The sequence below is a fragment of the Mangifera indica genome, chromosome 14 (assembly GCF_011075055.1).
Source record: "Mangifera indica cultivar Alphonso chromosome 14, CATAS_Mindica_2.1, whole genome shotgun sequence".
Classification (NCBI taxonomy): domain Eukaryota; kingdom Viridiplantae; phylum Streptophyta; class Magnoliopsida; order Sapindales; family Anacardiaceae; genus Mangifera; species Mangifera indica.
In genome coordinates this window covers 13,827,969-13,842,492 of record NC_058150.1, presented here as the reverse complement: position 1 = coordinate 13,842,492, position 14,524 = coordinate 13,827,969, and the positions used below count along the sequence as shown (strand labels likewise).

Below are 14,524 nucleotides of genomic sequence, written 5' to 3'. Positions count from 1 at the left end.
TATGGCATACTTGATCATGATTGTTATATTTGTTTGTATGTGCATGTTTCGCCACCGAATAAAAGACACAAAAATGAAATAAGAAAATGATACATACATGAAACAAGTTCTGTGAATATTCACATCCAGATTTATGGAGAGCTAGAATGCTTAAGGGATGAAGTTGGGATTTTAGCACCTTTACCTAGAGTTATTTGTGTAGTTTTAATTTTTAAAATTATAGTTAACATATGTTTTGGCTGGATTCTAACCGAGCTAATTTTACTCGAATTCTCAATTCGAGCTCGAGTTTTAGTTTGGTAGCTCAAGAATCCTCTTCCAGTTATACTATTCATCCCATTTGAGACCTTCGACAACATCTCTAACCAATTCAAACAACCTTAAGCTCAAACTCGAGCTGTCCATCTAGGATTCGAGCCAAACTCAAGTCAGTCAATGTTCGGCCCCGTCTTGGCTTGAATTCAGCCATACACATGTTGATGATATGGGTGACTGTAGTTGGTGGTTCCATAATGCTTGATTCTTGAATGCTTTTTTTGTTGTTTAAGTTCATATTTCCTTAATCATGGATTATGTTTTCACTGTATTAAACCAACTTTTTAAGTTCAAAGAGGAGAAAAAGCAGGCATTATTCTGGACTCTTGGATGTTTTTATGAATCTGCTTTGCAAAGCCTTTACTGAAAGATGTTTGGTCTGTGTAATCTCTTCTTTGTTCTCAAGTAACTTTATCTAATTCCTTTAATTGTTCTTCTGTATTATAGGTCATTGAAGTGGGCCTTTACTGTTGATACATCAAGTGGAGGGAAAGATGGATGTTGTTACACTTCCAAGAGAGAATGAAAATGCTTTGTTTGCAGTTGGGCCGAGGCCAATGGAGTGGTCAACTGTTCCTTATAATCCTTCCCAAGCACCGGGGCCAAATGGGAAAAAACGGACATCAAGTCTGGAATCACCAATTATGTTGTTGACAGGCCACCAGAGTGTTGTATACACAATGAAGTTCAATCCTACAGGAACAGTCATTGCTTCTGGTTCCCATGACAGGGACATCTTCCTTTGGTATGTGCATGGCGATAGCAAAAATTTTATGGTTCTTAAAGGGCATAAGAATGCAATTCTGGACCTTCACTAGATAACTGATGGATCTCAAATAATATCAGCCAGCCCTGACAAAACTCTCAGGGCATGGGATGTTGACATTGGGAAACAAATTAAAAAGATGGCAGAACACATCTCTTTCGTGAATTCTTGTTGCCTCTCTCGGAGAGGACCTCTTCTTGTTGTTAGTGGATCTGATGATGGAACCTAAGAAGCACGGTGCGTTTCCACGAATCCGAAACGTTTCGATTTCTGAAACGGCTCGAAATTGGTACGAAACGTTTCGGGGCCGTTTCGGTAATTTTAAATAAAAGGGAAACGCGTTTCTTAACCTAAAGAGTTTCCTATACATACCAGGATTCTGAAAGTGCATCCTAAATGGATTCTAAAAAGATTTTGAAAATAAATAACAAAAATAGTTTCATGTATATAATAGTCTTCTGGGCGTCTTCTCTTCTTTGCTGTCAATCTCCTTTGCTGTCAATCTGCTGGGCGTTTTCTTCTTCTGCTGGGTGTTTTCTTCTCTTCTTTGCTGTCCTGGGCGTCTTCTTCTTCTCTGAAACACTGGCTGGAAGAAACAAATCTCTGTGAAAAAAGTACGAGTTTTTTTGCCCTGCTATGATATAAATTAATTTATATAGATTTGAATTTAATGCATCTCTGGGCCAAAATTATAATTCTGCTGCGTCTTCCAGATTTGTTAGCTTTCCAAGATTTGTTAGTTTCCCAGGACTTTTATTTTATTATAAAACATATTAAATTATTATATATACTCTACATTAGCCTGCCTTTTGCTCAAAGTAAATTAGACTCCATTAGCCTTTGCCGTCAATGCATGCTTTCTTCCAGATGTGTCAACCTCAACCTTGGAATTCTAATTTATTATAAAATATATTTTAAAACATTAAATTATTTGCTCTATTCCCCCTAATATATATATATATATATATATATATATATATATATATATATATATATATATATATATATATATCATGAATATAATTTATAATTATAATTCATAATTTATTTTATTAATAATTATTGAATATTTGATTTTATATAATTTAATCGAATAATTTTATAGTTTGTAATTTAGTTATTCTTGTTTAATTTGAATATTATTTATAGATAAAAGTTTTCCTATAATTAAATTGATTTATTTATGTTTCCAATTTGTGCTTTTATTTCAGTTGTGTAGTAAGCTGCCAAGAAGAATAGTCGGTGATTTATGTGATTTGGTTGATTTTTTTGATAAATTCTAGCAAATTGTTGGTGATACTGAATTTGAGTTAATCATTAATGGATTCTACTACTGGTAAGGAAAATTCAAATTCTAAAAGTAGTAGTAGTAGTGTGGGTTCTGCAAAAAAGAATAATCATGAAGACCAAAATCCATTATGGAAATATGTCACAAAAATTGAGAAACTTGGAGAATCAGGGGGTACATGCAAATGGGTTTGTAATTTTTGTCAGAAAGAAAGGCAAGGGATTTATACTAGAGTTAAAGCTCACCTATTAAAAATTACGGGGAAATGAATCGGTGCTTGTTCTAAAGTGAAATTTGAAGATTTAGTAGAAATGAGAAAATTAGATGATGAAGCTACCAATAAGGTTTATAATTCTCAACCTAAGGAAGTGTCATTGTCTAGTAGTACTACTAATGTAAATCAATCATTGTCTTTATCCTTACCGTTATCGAGTGGGTCAAATCTTTTTTTAAAGAAGAGAAAAGTTGATGATTCTCCTATTGCTAAATCTTTTGACATACAAACTAGAGCTCAATTAGATGAGAAAATTGCTAGAATGTTTTACACTGGTGGTCTCCCTTTTAATTTTGCTAGGAATCCAAACTATATTAGTGCCTTTTCATTTGCAGCTAATCATTCATTGGGTGGTTATGTGCCTCCTAGGTACAATAAATTAAGAACTACACTACTTCAGCAAGAGAAAACAAATGTGGAAAGGTTATTGGAACCTATTAAAAGCACTTGGATGGAAAAAGGGGTTAGTATTGTTAGTAATGGATGGAGTGACCCACAAAGAAGACATTTAATTAACTTCATAGTAGTTTATGAATCAGGCCCGATGTTTATTAAAGTTGTTAATTGTGCAGGTGAAGTTAAAGATAAATATTTCATTGCTAATTTATTGAAAGAGATAATTGATGAGGTTGGTCATCAAAAAGTAGTTCAAGTAATAACTGATAATGCTAAAAATTGTAAAGGTGCTGGAGAAATCATTGAAGGTATGTTTCCACATATTTATTGGACTCCATGTGTTGTGCATACTTTGAATCTAGCTTTGAAAAATATATGTGCAGCTAAAAATGTGGAATCTAATCAAGAGACATATGATGAATGTCATTGGATAACTGATGTTTATGGTGATGTTATGGTAATTAAAAACTTCATAATGAACCATTCAATGCGATTGGCTATGTTTAATCGATTTAGTCCTTTGAAATTACTTTCAGTTGCAGACACTCGTTTTGCTTCTATTGTTGTTATGCTCAAAAGATTTAAATTAATTAAGGGTGCTCTAGAATCAATGATTGTAAGTGAACAATGGGGACAATATAGAGAAGATGATCAAGGCAAAGCAAGATTTGTTCGTGATAGGGTGTTAGATGAGAATTGGTGGGCGAAGGTCAATTACATTCTTGCTTTTACTGCACCGATTTATGATATGATTCAAATGTGTGATACAAATAAGTCATGTCTTCATTTGATTTATGAGAATTGGGATTCTATGATTGAAAAAGTTAAATCAGTTATTTATGAACATGAAGGAAAGTTTTCTACCCAAGATTCTTCTTTCTATTCAGTGATCTATAGTATTCTTTATGATCGTTGGGCAAAAAGTAATACTCCACTCCATTGTCTAGCTCATTCATTGAATCCAAGTTAAATATTTAATTGAATTATATATTTCTTTCATACTTATTTGATATATTTATTTATTAAATTGGGTATTAATTTGTTAACTATTCGATATATTTATTATTTGTGAAGGTTTTATAGTGAACAATGGCTTGAAGGAGGTGAAGGTAGAGTGCCTCCTCATATGGATGGGGAAGCATCTATTGAGAGGAATAAATGTTTTAGAAAGATTTTTTCTGAAGATGAGCGTTTTAAAGCATTGGATGAGTATGCTAACTTCTCTCTCAAAAGTGGACCGTTTGAAGATCCTGATTCAATTGGTGCTAGATTTAATACAGAACCGATGAAGTGGTGGGCATGTTTTGGTTCAAATGCTCCATTGCTTCAAAAGTTAGCATTCAAAGTACTTGGACAACCTAGTTCCTCCTCTTGTTGTGAAAGAAATTGGAGTACTTATTCTTTCATTCATTCAATTAGAAGGAATAAATTAATTTCAAAACGTGTAGAAGATTTGGTTTTTGTTCATAACAATCTTCGTTTATTGTCAAAGGTTAACTCTAAGTATTATGATAGTAAGGAGAAGATGTGTGTTGTTGGTGGAGATGACTTTGGGAGTATGGAAGATGTGGGAATTCTTCAATTAGCCAACCTGTCATTAGATGAATCAGAATTGGAGTCTGTTTTTTTCGATGAAGATGCAAATGACATAATGGATAAGGAGAATGATCAAATAGAGAAAATACAATAAATATTTTACTATTTTTTAAATTTTTTATTATATTTTATTTGATGACTTTGATATTGACCCTTGGAAATTATTATTTTGATGAAATATTATTGAGTTTGTAGGTTGATTTATTTACATTGTGATAAAATATATTGATTTATATACATGTTTATTTTCCATTTTAAAAGATGAATATATAAGTGTTGATTTAATTTATACATATATGTTTCAAGAACTTGAATTTGTAATTTATTTTTGGTACAAAATTATTTTGTTATATGTTATTTTAAATTGGTTGGAAAAAATCAATTGTTGTATTTTTTTAATTAAAATATAGGTTATTATATTTTTTATAAAAATTTCATATTTATAAAAACACCCTATATTTTTTATATTTACACGTTTCCCCATATTTCCATTTCCTACTTTTTTAAGGAAATACGTTTCCACGTTTTCACGTTTCCGTTTCCGTGCTATCTAGGATGGAACTGCTAAACTATGGGATATGCGTCAGAGGGGTGCCATCCACACATTTCCAGATAAATACCAAATAACAGCTGTCAGTTTCTCCGATGCTTCCGATAAGATCTTCACTGGTGGCATCGACAATGATGTCAAGGTCTAGGACTTGCGGAAAGGTGAAGTAACCATGACACTTCAGGGCCATCAAGATATGACAACAGGCATGAGTTAGAGTCCTGATGGTTCGTATCTCCTCACTAATGGCATGGACTGCAAGCTTTGCATATGGGATATGCGTCCATATGCACCACAAAACCGCTGTGTGAAGATCTTAGAAGGGCACCAACACAACTTCGAAAAGAATTTGCTCAAATGTGGTTGGTCTCCTGATGGAAGTAAGGTCACAGCCGGTAGTTCAGATCGGATGGTTTACGTATGGGATACAACTTCACGGCGCATCTTGTATAAGCTCCCTGGCCATACTGGATCTGTCAATGAGTGTGTCTTCCATCCAAATGAACCCGTTATTGGATCTTGCAGTAGTGATAAACAGATTTATGTCGGAGAAATCTGAAGTAGCATTTAACAACATCCGGTCTAAATCTGTTCTACATACTGTAGTCACTCTCATCAAGAGTTTGTACTTTTCATGTAATTTCTGATCTGAATTTGACAGTCTTTAGAGACTGTGTAACGCATACTGCTGAAATTTACCTCATATTTGAATTTTGGTCAGAACTTACGAATTCGGGCTCACATCTTTTTCTTTTCAAAAAAATAAAAACAAGGATGTTGTGGTTCTATTCAGTTGGAACTTTTATGGATGGATGAACCTTTTCATGTCATTATAGTACTAAAAAATAATATTACATGTATAAATAAATATTAACATGTGCTTGTATGATTCTGAAGTGAGATAAAAAATAATCACATTATAATAAAATTATGTGCACAAACAATTGTATATTATTATGTGATTTAGTGTTATTTTATCTTTAAAGCAAATGATTTATTCCCACTTAAAGTATGATGTTTTCTCAAGTTTTTATTTCTAAACTTTGAAAATCTCAAACACTCATCTAGGGGCGGTTAAAGTTAACGAAACTCTAACCCTTTAAATTTGATCTTCTTTTCCTCTCTTAAACTTTAAAAACTAAAAATTTTCTTTTCAAGTCAAGTTTTAAAAATTGTCATCCCCCCTTCCCTAGGGATTAGTTTTCAATCTTTGACATTAAATTCGATGTCGTCATCAACTACGAAAAGTCTTTGATACATTTACATTAGCATGCTTCAGCGAAGAGCTTTGTCTTCCCCACGAAGCTCTTCATTGATTGGAGTTCTAAAAGAAATGAGAGAGATCGTCAGAGCATGGCGATGCGTTAGGGACTCTTCATTGTCGTCGATGCATCAGGGACCCTTCATTGTTGGCGATGACGCCAGAGATTGAAAACTAAATTCTAGGGGAGGAAATGTCATTTTTTAAAATTGAACCTAGGGGAAAATTTTTAGTTTTTAGGGTTTGGGGGGGGGGGGGGGAGGAAGGAAATTAAATTTTAGTTTATTTTTAATATTACAGATAAAATAACGATTTTACTTTTAAAACTAATAGACTTAACCCCTTATGGATGAGTGTTTGAAATTTTTAAAATTAAGTGGTGGAAATTTAGAAAAACAACATATTTTGTGTAGGAATACGTCATTTGGCTTACATCTAATTTAAAATTATTCAATTACATGATGACATGTCATCTTTTTTGTACTAAATTATAAACATAGTTTGTTTACATAACATTATTCATCATATTATTCAATCATATATTATTACGTTAGTTTGTTTTGATAAATTAATAAAATTTATTTGTATATATAATTTTATTCTTTTGATTGAACTAAAATCGAAAATTATTAGCAATTCATTGGTAATGAATATTATTTTAGGTATCAATAATTATGTGTCTTCATTAATACCCAAATTGATACTCGTTCAAATGCATATAATTTTATTTATCTAATTATGTGATTATTTTGTCAAATGTAATACCATCATTAATAAATTTGACGTTACCTTTGGTCACTCTACCCAAATGGAACACAAATTGAGACCGTTCTAATATATTTACAGAATGTTACTTAATGTTTTACTTGGTACCCGATGTTTTAGATTGGTTTAAACTTTGACCAAATCAAAGGACTGGTTAGCAAGTTAATTGATTGGTTAAACTAGTGACATCATGTTATTGTTAATAGAGCAATACTATGTGTACCCATTTTTGATACACAATTCATGTATACAGTGATGTGTCATTATATAATTAGGTGATTTTAAAATATGTATTACCATATGATAAAGAAATATCTAATCACATGATAACACCTCATCTGTGTACATAAATTATGTATCAAAAATAAGTACACATAGTTTTATTGTTGTTAATATAATATAATTAAAAATTTAACGAAGGTTTTAACTATATAAAACTAGTAAATATCATTATCAAAATGATATATCATAGCAATTAGATAAATATAACTTAACGATGAAACATTGGTTTGACTATATTTACTCGATCGAATTCAATGGCTAAAATGAGTTTAGCTATCAACTGAATTAGGTATGACATTGGTTCCTAGCTAGATTGAATTATCTATTCAAATTTTAAAATTGAAACTTCATCTAGTTTAAATCATATTAGATAGTCTACTTAAGATATTATTAATCAATAAAAAACCATTTTTTTACTCTACATCCATGTAAATGAATAGATATTATTCCATTCTAATTTGTTCCCAATACCTTCCAAGGGAAACCCTAATTGGATCTCAAATTGGCTTGGATTCTTCTATTATAAAATAATTTGATGACATTTTGCCATTATATAAATTTAATATTATTTTATGTACTAATAATATGAATATTAATAATTAACCTATATTAATTTAATTAAATAATCTTAAATTTAAAATATAATAAATAATTATACTCTACTTCTTATTATGTTAGTTTTTGCCATTAACTCTACCCACCCACTTAAGTAAAGATAAAATTATCACTTGATGAATTTGAATTGAAATCAAATTCAAATAAATATTAGTTGAAGCTAATATTAAATCTAAAACAATGAGTTTAAATTTTAACTGAAGTTGTTTGATTTGGTGAATAGTAATATCAAAGAAAAAAAATCACAAAAGGAAAATAAGAGGAAAAAGAATTGCCAAAGTCCATCACGTGTCAAACTTGAACTCAATGAATTGAAATTTCTTTAGTTGAACAAGAAGTTAAGCTTGGGCTAGTTAGACTCAAACTCACCCCTAACAAGAAGGGGCCTAATTTTCTCTTTAGATAACCTAAGGGTCAAATAAAATTTTCCACGACCCAATAAACAAGTCAATGGCTATTGGTTTAGACAGCACTGTGCACTATATGACGACTTCTTCCTGAACCACAAAATAAAAAAAAAAGGCCAAAAACTTGCTCCCAACCAAGGTAAGGTGAAATCCCAAATGTTAGTGCCCAGAAGTGCTTTTCATTTCAACCTACTACAACTGATCACCCTTCTCCTCCTCACTTTAACACTTTCCCAGTTGTGCTTCTGTTGCCCCCTCAATGTGTGGCCAAAACCAAGAATATTTTCATGGCCAAATCCTCAAGCCAATCCTCTATCTCCAACTTTTCAAATCATTTTTCCAAGCCATTTCCATCTCTCCAAGGCCATTTCTTATTACTTGAACTTGATCCAGACTGAACACCATGTTCCGCTTGTGCCCCCCTCTGTCAACTTTTCCTCCTCTTCTTCCCCTCTTCAGGTATGGTGTCCAGGAGGGGCATCTGCGTCCCTGAACTGAATTTTGCATTTATGATTTTTTATTCTCTTTGAAAATTATAGAGTAGGAAAAACTAAAGCACCCCACTTTAGCTTTTTCTAATAAAAAAATTAAGATGATGAAGTTATTATTCTTGTTGTGAATTCAATAAAATTGTGAATAATTATATGATCAGGTGTTTATAATTTTACTTTTGTTGAAAATTTTAATTATTATTATTATTTGATATTTTCCCTCTTCGATTTTTAAGTTTTTCTGAAAGTTTACAGGCTTTGCATATCACTGTATTTGGCCTTGATACACCACTGCAATCTTTCATGATTATAGAATAGAAAAACTAGAGCAGCCCACTTTTGATTTTTCTGATAAAAATTTATGATGATGAAGTATTTATGATTCTTATTGCGACTGTTCAAGAAAATTGTGAATATACTGAATAGATTATATGATCAGGTGTTTATAATTTTTACTTCTGTTTAATTGTTTGATATTTAACCTCTTTGATTTTTTAGTTTTTCTGGCAATTTACAGGCTCTGTATATCACTGTATATGACCTTGTTACACCGCTGCAGCATGGTGTTAATGAGACTTACACACTCACCATTCCTTCCACTGGGTGCACTGCCACGCTGGTGGCGCAGACAGCATGGGGAGCCATATGGGGACTTGAGACATTCTCACAGCTGGTGTGGGGCAGCCCATTGCGTGTGGCTGCAGGAGTGTACTTGCAGGACATGCCACTGTTTCCACACAGAGGGCTGTTGCTTGACACCTCAAGAAACTATTATGGAGTTGAGGACATCAAGAGGACTATCAGGGCGATGGCGGCAAATAAAATGAATGTGTTTCATTGGCATATCACTGACTCACATTCATTCCCTTTGGTGATTCCTTCTGAGCCTGAGCTTGCTGCCAAGGGTGCTTATGGTTCTGAAATGGTTTATACTCCTGATGATGTGAAGGAGATTGTTGAATTTGGTATGTCCCATGGTGTTAGGGTTGTCCCAGAAATCGACTCCCCAGGTGAGCTTTTTTTATGAACTTGATACAAGAATAATGCTATTGGATCAGTGACAAGTATGGGTTAGATTTGATATTATTCATGTCCTTTTTCACGTTAAATTAGCGGGGAAATATGACTTGTTTGGTTGATTAATATGATAATTTTCGCATTATAACTGATCTGGTAAGATTATTGGACTAGTAATGTTGACATCATATTCGATATCATTGGTCTTTTGTTCTAGTTTAATGTTTATTATAGCATTACTGCTGGGCTTTGGTAATCCTTGTGTTTATCCATGTTAAATTCGTTTTGGAATACGACTTTTCTGATTGATTAATATAACAATTTTCATGTGATAGCTGATCTGATAATGTTATCGGACTAGCAATGTATAAGTTATGTTCGATATACAGTGTTGAAACAAATATCGGTAAAATGGTAGATAAATTGTTCTGAATATGAGAATTTTGTATTATAGGAGTTTGATGAAACGGCAATGGAATTGTTCTGTAATTTCAGGTCATACAGGATCATGGGCAGAAGCTTACCCAGAAATTGTTACGTGTGCAAACATGTTTTGGTGGCCTGCAGGAAGTGACTGGGCAGACCGATTTGCTGCAGAACCTGGAGCTGGCCAGCTAAACCCATTGAATCCAAAGACTTACCAAGTTCTGAAAAATGTAATTGCTGATGTGGTCAAGCTATTTCCAGAACAGTTTTACCATGGTGGATCTGATGAGATTGCTCCTGGTTGCTGGAAAGCTGATCCAACCATCCGATCCTTCCTTTCAAATGGTGGAACACTCAGTCAAGTCCTTGAAAAATTTGTGAACTCAACCTTCCCTATCATTGTGTCCCTCAACCGCACGGTGGTGTATTGGGAAGATGTTTTGTTGGACAAAACAATCAAAGTGAACCCCTCGTGTCTTCCAACTGAGCATACGATCTTACAAACATGGAACAATGGCCCAAACAACACAAAGAAGCTTGTCAATGCTGGCTATAGAGTCATTGTTTCATCCTCAGAGTACTATTATCTGGATTGTGGCCATGGTGTCTTTGTTGGGAACAATAGCCAGTATAATTTGCCTCCTGGTAGCGACCAAGGCAACGGGGGATCATGGTGTGGACCATTTAAAACTTGGCAAGCCATATACAATTATGATATAACATATGGGTTGAGCAAGGAGGAGGCGAAGCTGGTGCTGGGAGGAGAAGTGGCATTGTGGTCGGAGCAGGCAGATCCAACAGTGCTGGATGCAAGGCTTTGGCCAAGGTCTTCTGCAATGGCTGAGACACTGTGGTCTGGAAACAAGGATGAGAAGGGCAAGAACAGGTATGCTGAGGCAACGGATCGTTTGAACGAATGGCGGTACAGAATGGTAAGAAGAGGGATCGCTGCTGAGCCAATTCAACCTCTCTGGTGTATAAGAAGTCCTGGAATGTGTAACACAGTTCATCCGATTTAATTTCTGATTTATTCTGAACTCAAGTTTGTGAACTCCATTTATTTTGTATGAAAATGCAAGTTCAATTGTCGAACCAAAACTCTTATTATTGTGCAAATGCAGGTTGCATTCGTGTTCTTGCATAGATAAATCCACCAGATTCATTATTTTGACCATTACAGTTATCCAGAATCGTTTATGGTTCAAGTCGAATGCAAATAGAATCAAGTTCTTACTTCTTCCACAATTTTTGATGTACAAAATTCTGTGAAGATTTTCTCCTACAAATTGCTGTGTCTAAGTTTGATATATCAGCTCAATTGCTCAGAAGCTATCAGATTGCAGGCAGCTATTTTCCAGTCTGTATTTGAAGTTTGCAATCTTTCATAGTTTGATTTAAGGTTGGTAACAAGCCGTGTTGGCTTGGGTGGGAATCCACATTCGATTCAAATAAATTGAATTCAAGTTAGGATTTTAACTTGACAACTTGGTTGTTTACTTTTTCAGTAATACTGTTCACTCTGCTTAAGTGTTGTTAGGTTTGAGTTTGACTTAATTGGGTTTAAACAAAGGTCAAGTTTAAAATAAAAACTATTGATTTGAGCTTAACTTGAAAAATTATAGTTAAATCTTGTAATTTATATAATTATTAATTATCTCTCTATATTCAAAATTTGATAATGGGTTATGTGTGCTAATTTAAAAAGATAAAAAGACTAGATAAAATTTTTCATCTAACAGATAAGAGTTTAGTAAAACGAATATAAGTTTAGAGGATACATATTTTGGTGGTGTAAATACAATATTTTTAATTTTTAAAGTTTATTAATATTATAAGTTGCAAGCTAATTGAACCGAGTGATAGTGAGCTCAAATTTGACTCCGCACAAGTAGCTTACAAACAGTTTGACTTGTTTTTTGGGCTAAATGTTATTTTTTGAAAAGACAATTCTTATTAAACTTGGCAAACACACTTATAAAAAAAAGTTCAAATTATTAGTTTTTAAATTTTTATCTAAAATTACATTTTTTAGGTGGATCGGGTATACTTAACGGTGGATCTGAATCGAACTAGTTCAAGTTGATTACTAGTTCGATAAAATTTGTATAGATATGCAAGTCTTGACATGACCCACAAATTTTAACTTGTGCCCAGGGTGGGCATGCCAACCTACAAGCTGTCGTGTCCTTTGCCACCTCTAATAATAAGGTTGCATTCAATTATATTGGCTTGATGTTTAGCTTGAAATGCAATAAATTATGAGTAATTTTAATTCAAATTCAAATCGATTTAAATCAAATTTAGTGAGTAGTCAAAAAATTATTGATAAATTCTTTTTTTCGATGCCATCTCCAACAACTCTTTTCTTTTTTATGCTTTCCAAAGACTTCATCACTGGTTTGAGCTTGACTTTGTAGGTTGGATTTGAGTTTGAGTCGCCCTATTTGTGCTCCGCTCAAGTCCACCGCTTGTACCGCATTAAATAAAAGAAATCTCTACGGGTTACAAAGGAATCACCCACTTTTGTCTTATTCAATTATATTATTTTTTTTAATCATTTTTGCCCGTTGTACATCTTTCTCCTCTGCCCCGCACCGCTCCAACGTTCGAATTATTTTTCAACCGTTACTACTGCGGTCCTGCCTGTTCCCCCAACACCCTTTAAATCCCTTCTTCAACCTTCAACTCTTGCGACAAAAACCTTCTCAAAATCTCAAAAACTTCTCCATCTTTTTCCTCTTTGTCCCCGAAAATCGCCTCTCCTTCGTCAGTCTCTCCAATGGGTGTCTCCTTCAACATCAACCCATCTTCTTCTCTCCCTCAAACCCCTTCAAAAAAGCACAAAGCTTTACTTGTTTTAAGCTACATCCTCCTTGCAGCAGCCTCAAGTTTCACCTTCCTCACTCTCTCCCTCCGCCTCTTCCCCTCGCTCTGCGGCTTCTTTCTCATCCTCCTCCACGTCCTCATCATCTGCGCGGCGATCTTCGCCTGCCACGTCGCCTCCTCTGCCTCTAACCGCTGGTATGCAGCCCACATGGTGGTCACTGTGGTGACCGCCATCTTTGAAGGCTCAATGTCTGTGTTAATCTTCACCAACACCACCGAGTTTCTTGGGTACTTAAAGTCCTACGTGAGGGAGGAAGATGGGGTTGTGATTCTTAAGCTTGCTGGTGCTCTCTCTGTGTTGATCTTTTTCCTGGAATGGGTGGTGTTGACATTGGCTTTTCTGTTGAGGTACAAGGAGTTTGTTGCAGGCAGCAATGGAAGCAGACTGCATGAAGAGCAATCCAAGGTGTACGCTTCTAACTACGCCTGATCTTTCATCGTTGTAAGAGCATATATTAATGGAGATGGAGATCATGATCTTGATGGGGTTTAAGTTTTGGTTGATTGTTGTTAAATTATTTTGCTTCTTGATGATTCAATTTGGCTATGCTTTGTAGTCTGTATGTTAATGTGGTTTATTCTTTGCACTAATGAAATTCTTCTTTTTTTCTAATCAATATTTTGTTTTTGGTATAATGTTTTCAAACCTGTATCAAACTCGTCCTTGTCCTTACCAGTGACATGATCGGATTTACAGTCTCACCAATACATAATAATCAAATAGAATTGTGTCCTGAAAGTGCATTGACAGCCTTTCCAATTGCTATGAGTTGGGTTTGATCCCAAATTTCCGAACTTTTTTCAAGAGTCATCAGGCCGGGATTGACCCGAAGGTTGAACAGTTCAGCAACCAGTACAGTTAACTGCAATCAAAGCGGTCTATGAGACGCCCTTAAAACTTTACCCGGACTGGACCACCAACCGTTTGAACTGGCTGGTCCAGCTTGGACCTCAAATTTTGGTTGGCAGGACATCTTATCTTGAAAGGTGCATTTTCTTTCTTCCCAGCATATGCAGAATCTTCATGCTGAATACGGACACAGATATCAGTCAACGACTTCAACTTCATGGCAAATTATCGGATTATTATTAGATTGGATTTCAAGCGGCTGTGATTTGTTTTTGGTTCATTGATGAAGGCGCAAATATGTCCAAAACAGGGATAAAGGTTTGGTAAAACAACAATATT

At 34.3% G+C, this 14,524-nt stretch overlaps 2 protein-coding genes and 1 pseudogene across 3 annotated transcripts; all 3 read left to right on the top strand.

Moving 5' to 3' along the window:
* Window positions 1–809: 809 nt before the first annotated feature.
* On the top strand, window positions 810–5,912 carry LOC123196978 (annotated as a pseudogene).
* A 2,681-nt stretch (window positions 5,913–8,593) lies between these two features.
* On the top strand, window positions 8,594–11,623 carry LOC123196933 (beta-hexosaminidase 2-like). 2 transcript variants are annotated; one of them, XM_044611082.1, is made up of 3 exons: window positions 8,594–8,974; window positions 9,524–10,016; window positions 10,519–11,623. In XM_044611082.1, exons 1-3 carry the CDS (start codon window positions 8,672–8,674, stop codon window positions 11,466–11,468), a joined length of 1,746 nt encoding a protein of 581 aa, XP_044467017.1. In that variant the 5' UTR covers window positions 8,594–8,671; the 3' UTR covers window positions 11,469–11,623. The 2 variants fall into 2 exon arrangements, with proteins under 2 accessions (XP_044467017.1, XP_044467019.1); XM_044611084.1 differs by having other exon boundaries at window positions 8,641–8,974; window positions 9,505–10,016.
* Window positions 11,624–13,127: 1,504 nt separating this feature from the next.
* On the top strand, window positions 13,128–13,948 carry LOC123195957. Its single transcript, XM_044609834.1, has one exon. The coding sequence runs from the start codon at window positions 13,229–13,231 to the stop codon at window positions 13,763–13,765; it is 537 nt and encodes a 178-aa protein (XP_044465769.1). The 5' UTR covers window positions 13,128–13,228; the 3' UTR covers window positions 13,766–13,948.
* Window positions 13,949–14,524: the final 576 nt, after the last annotated feature.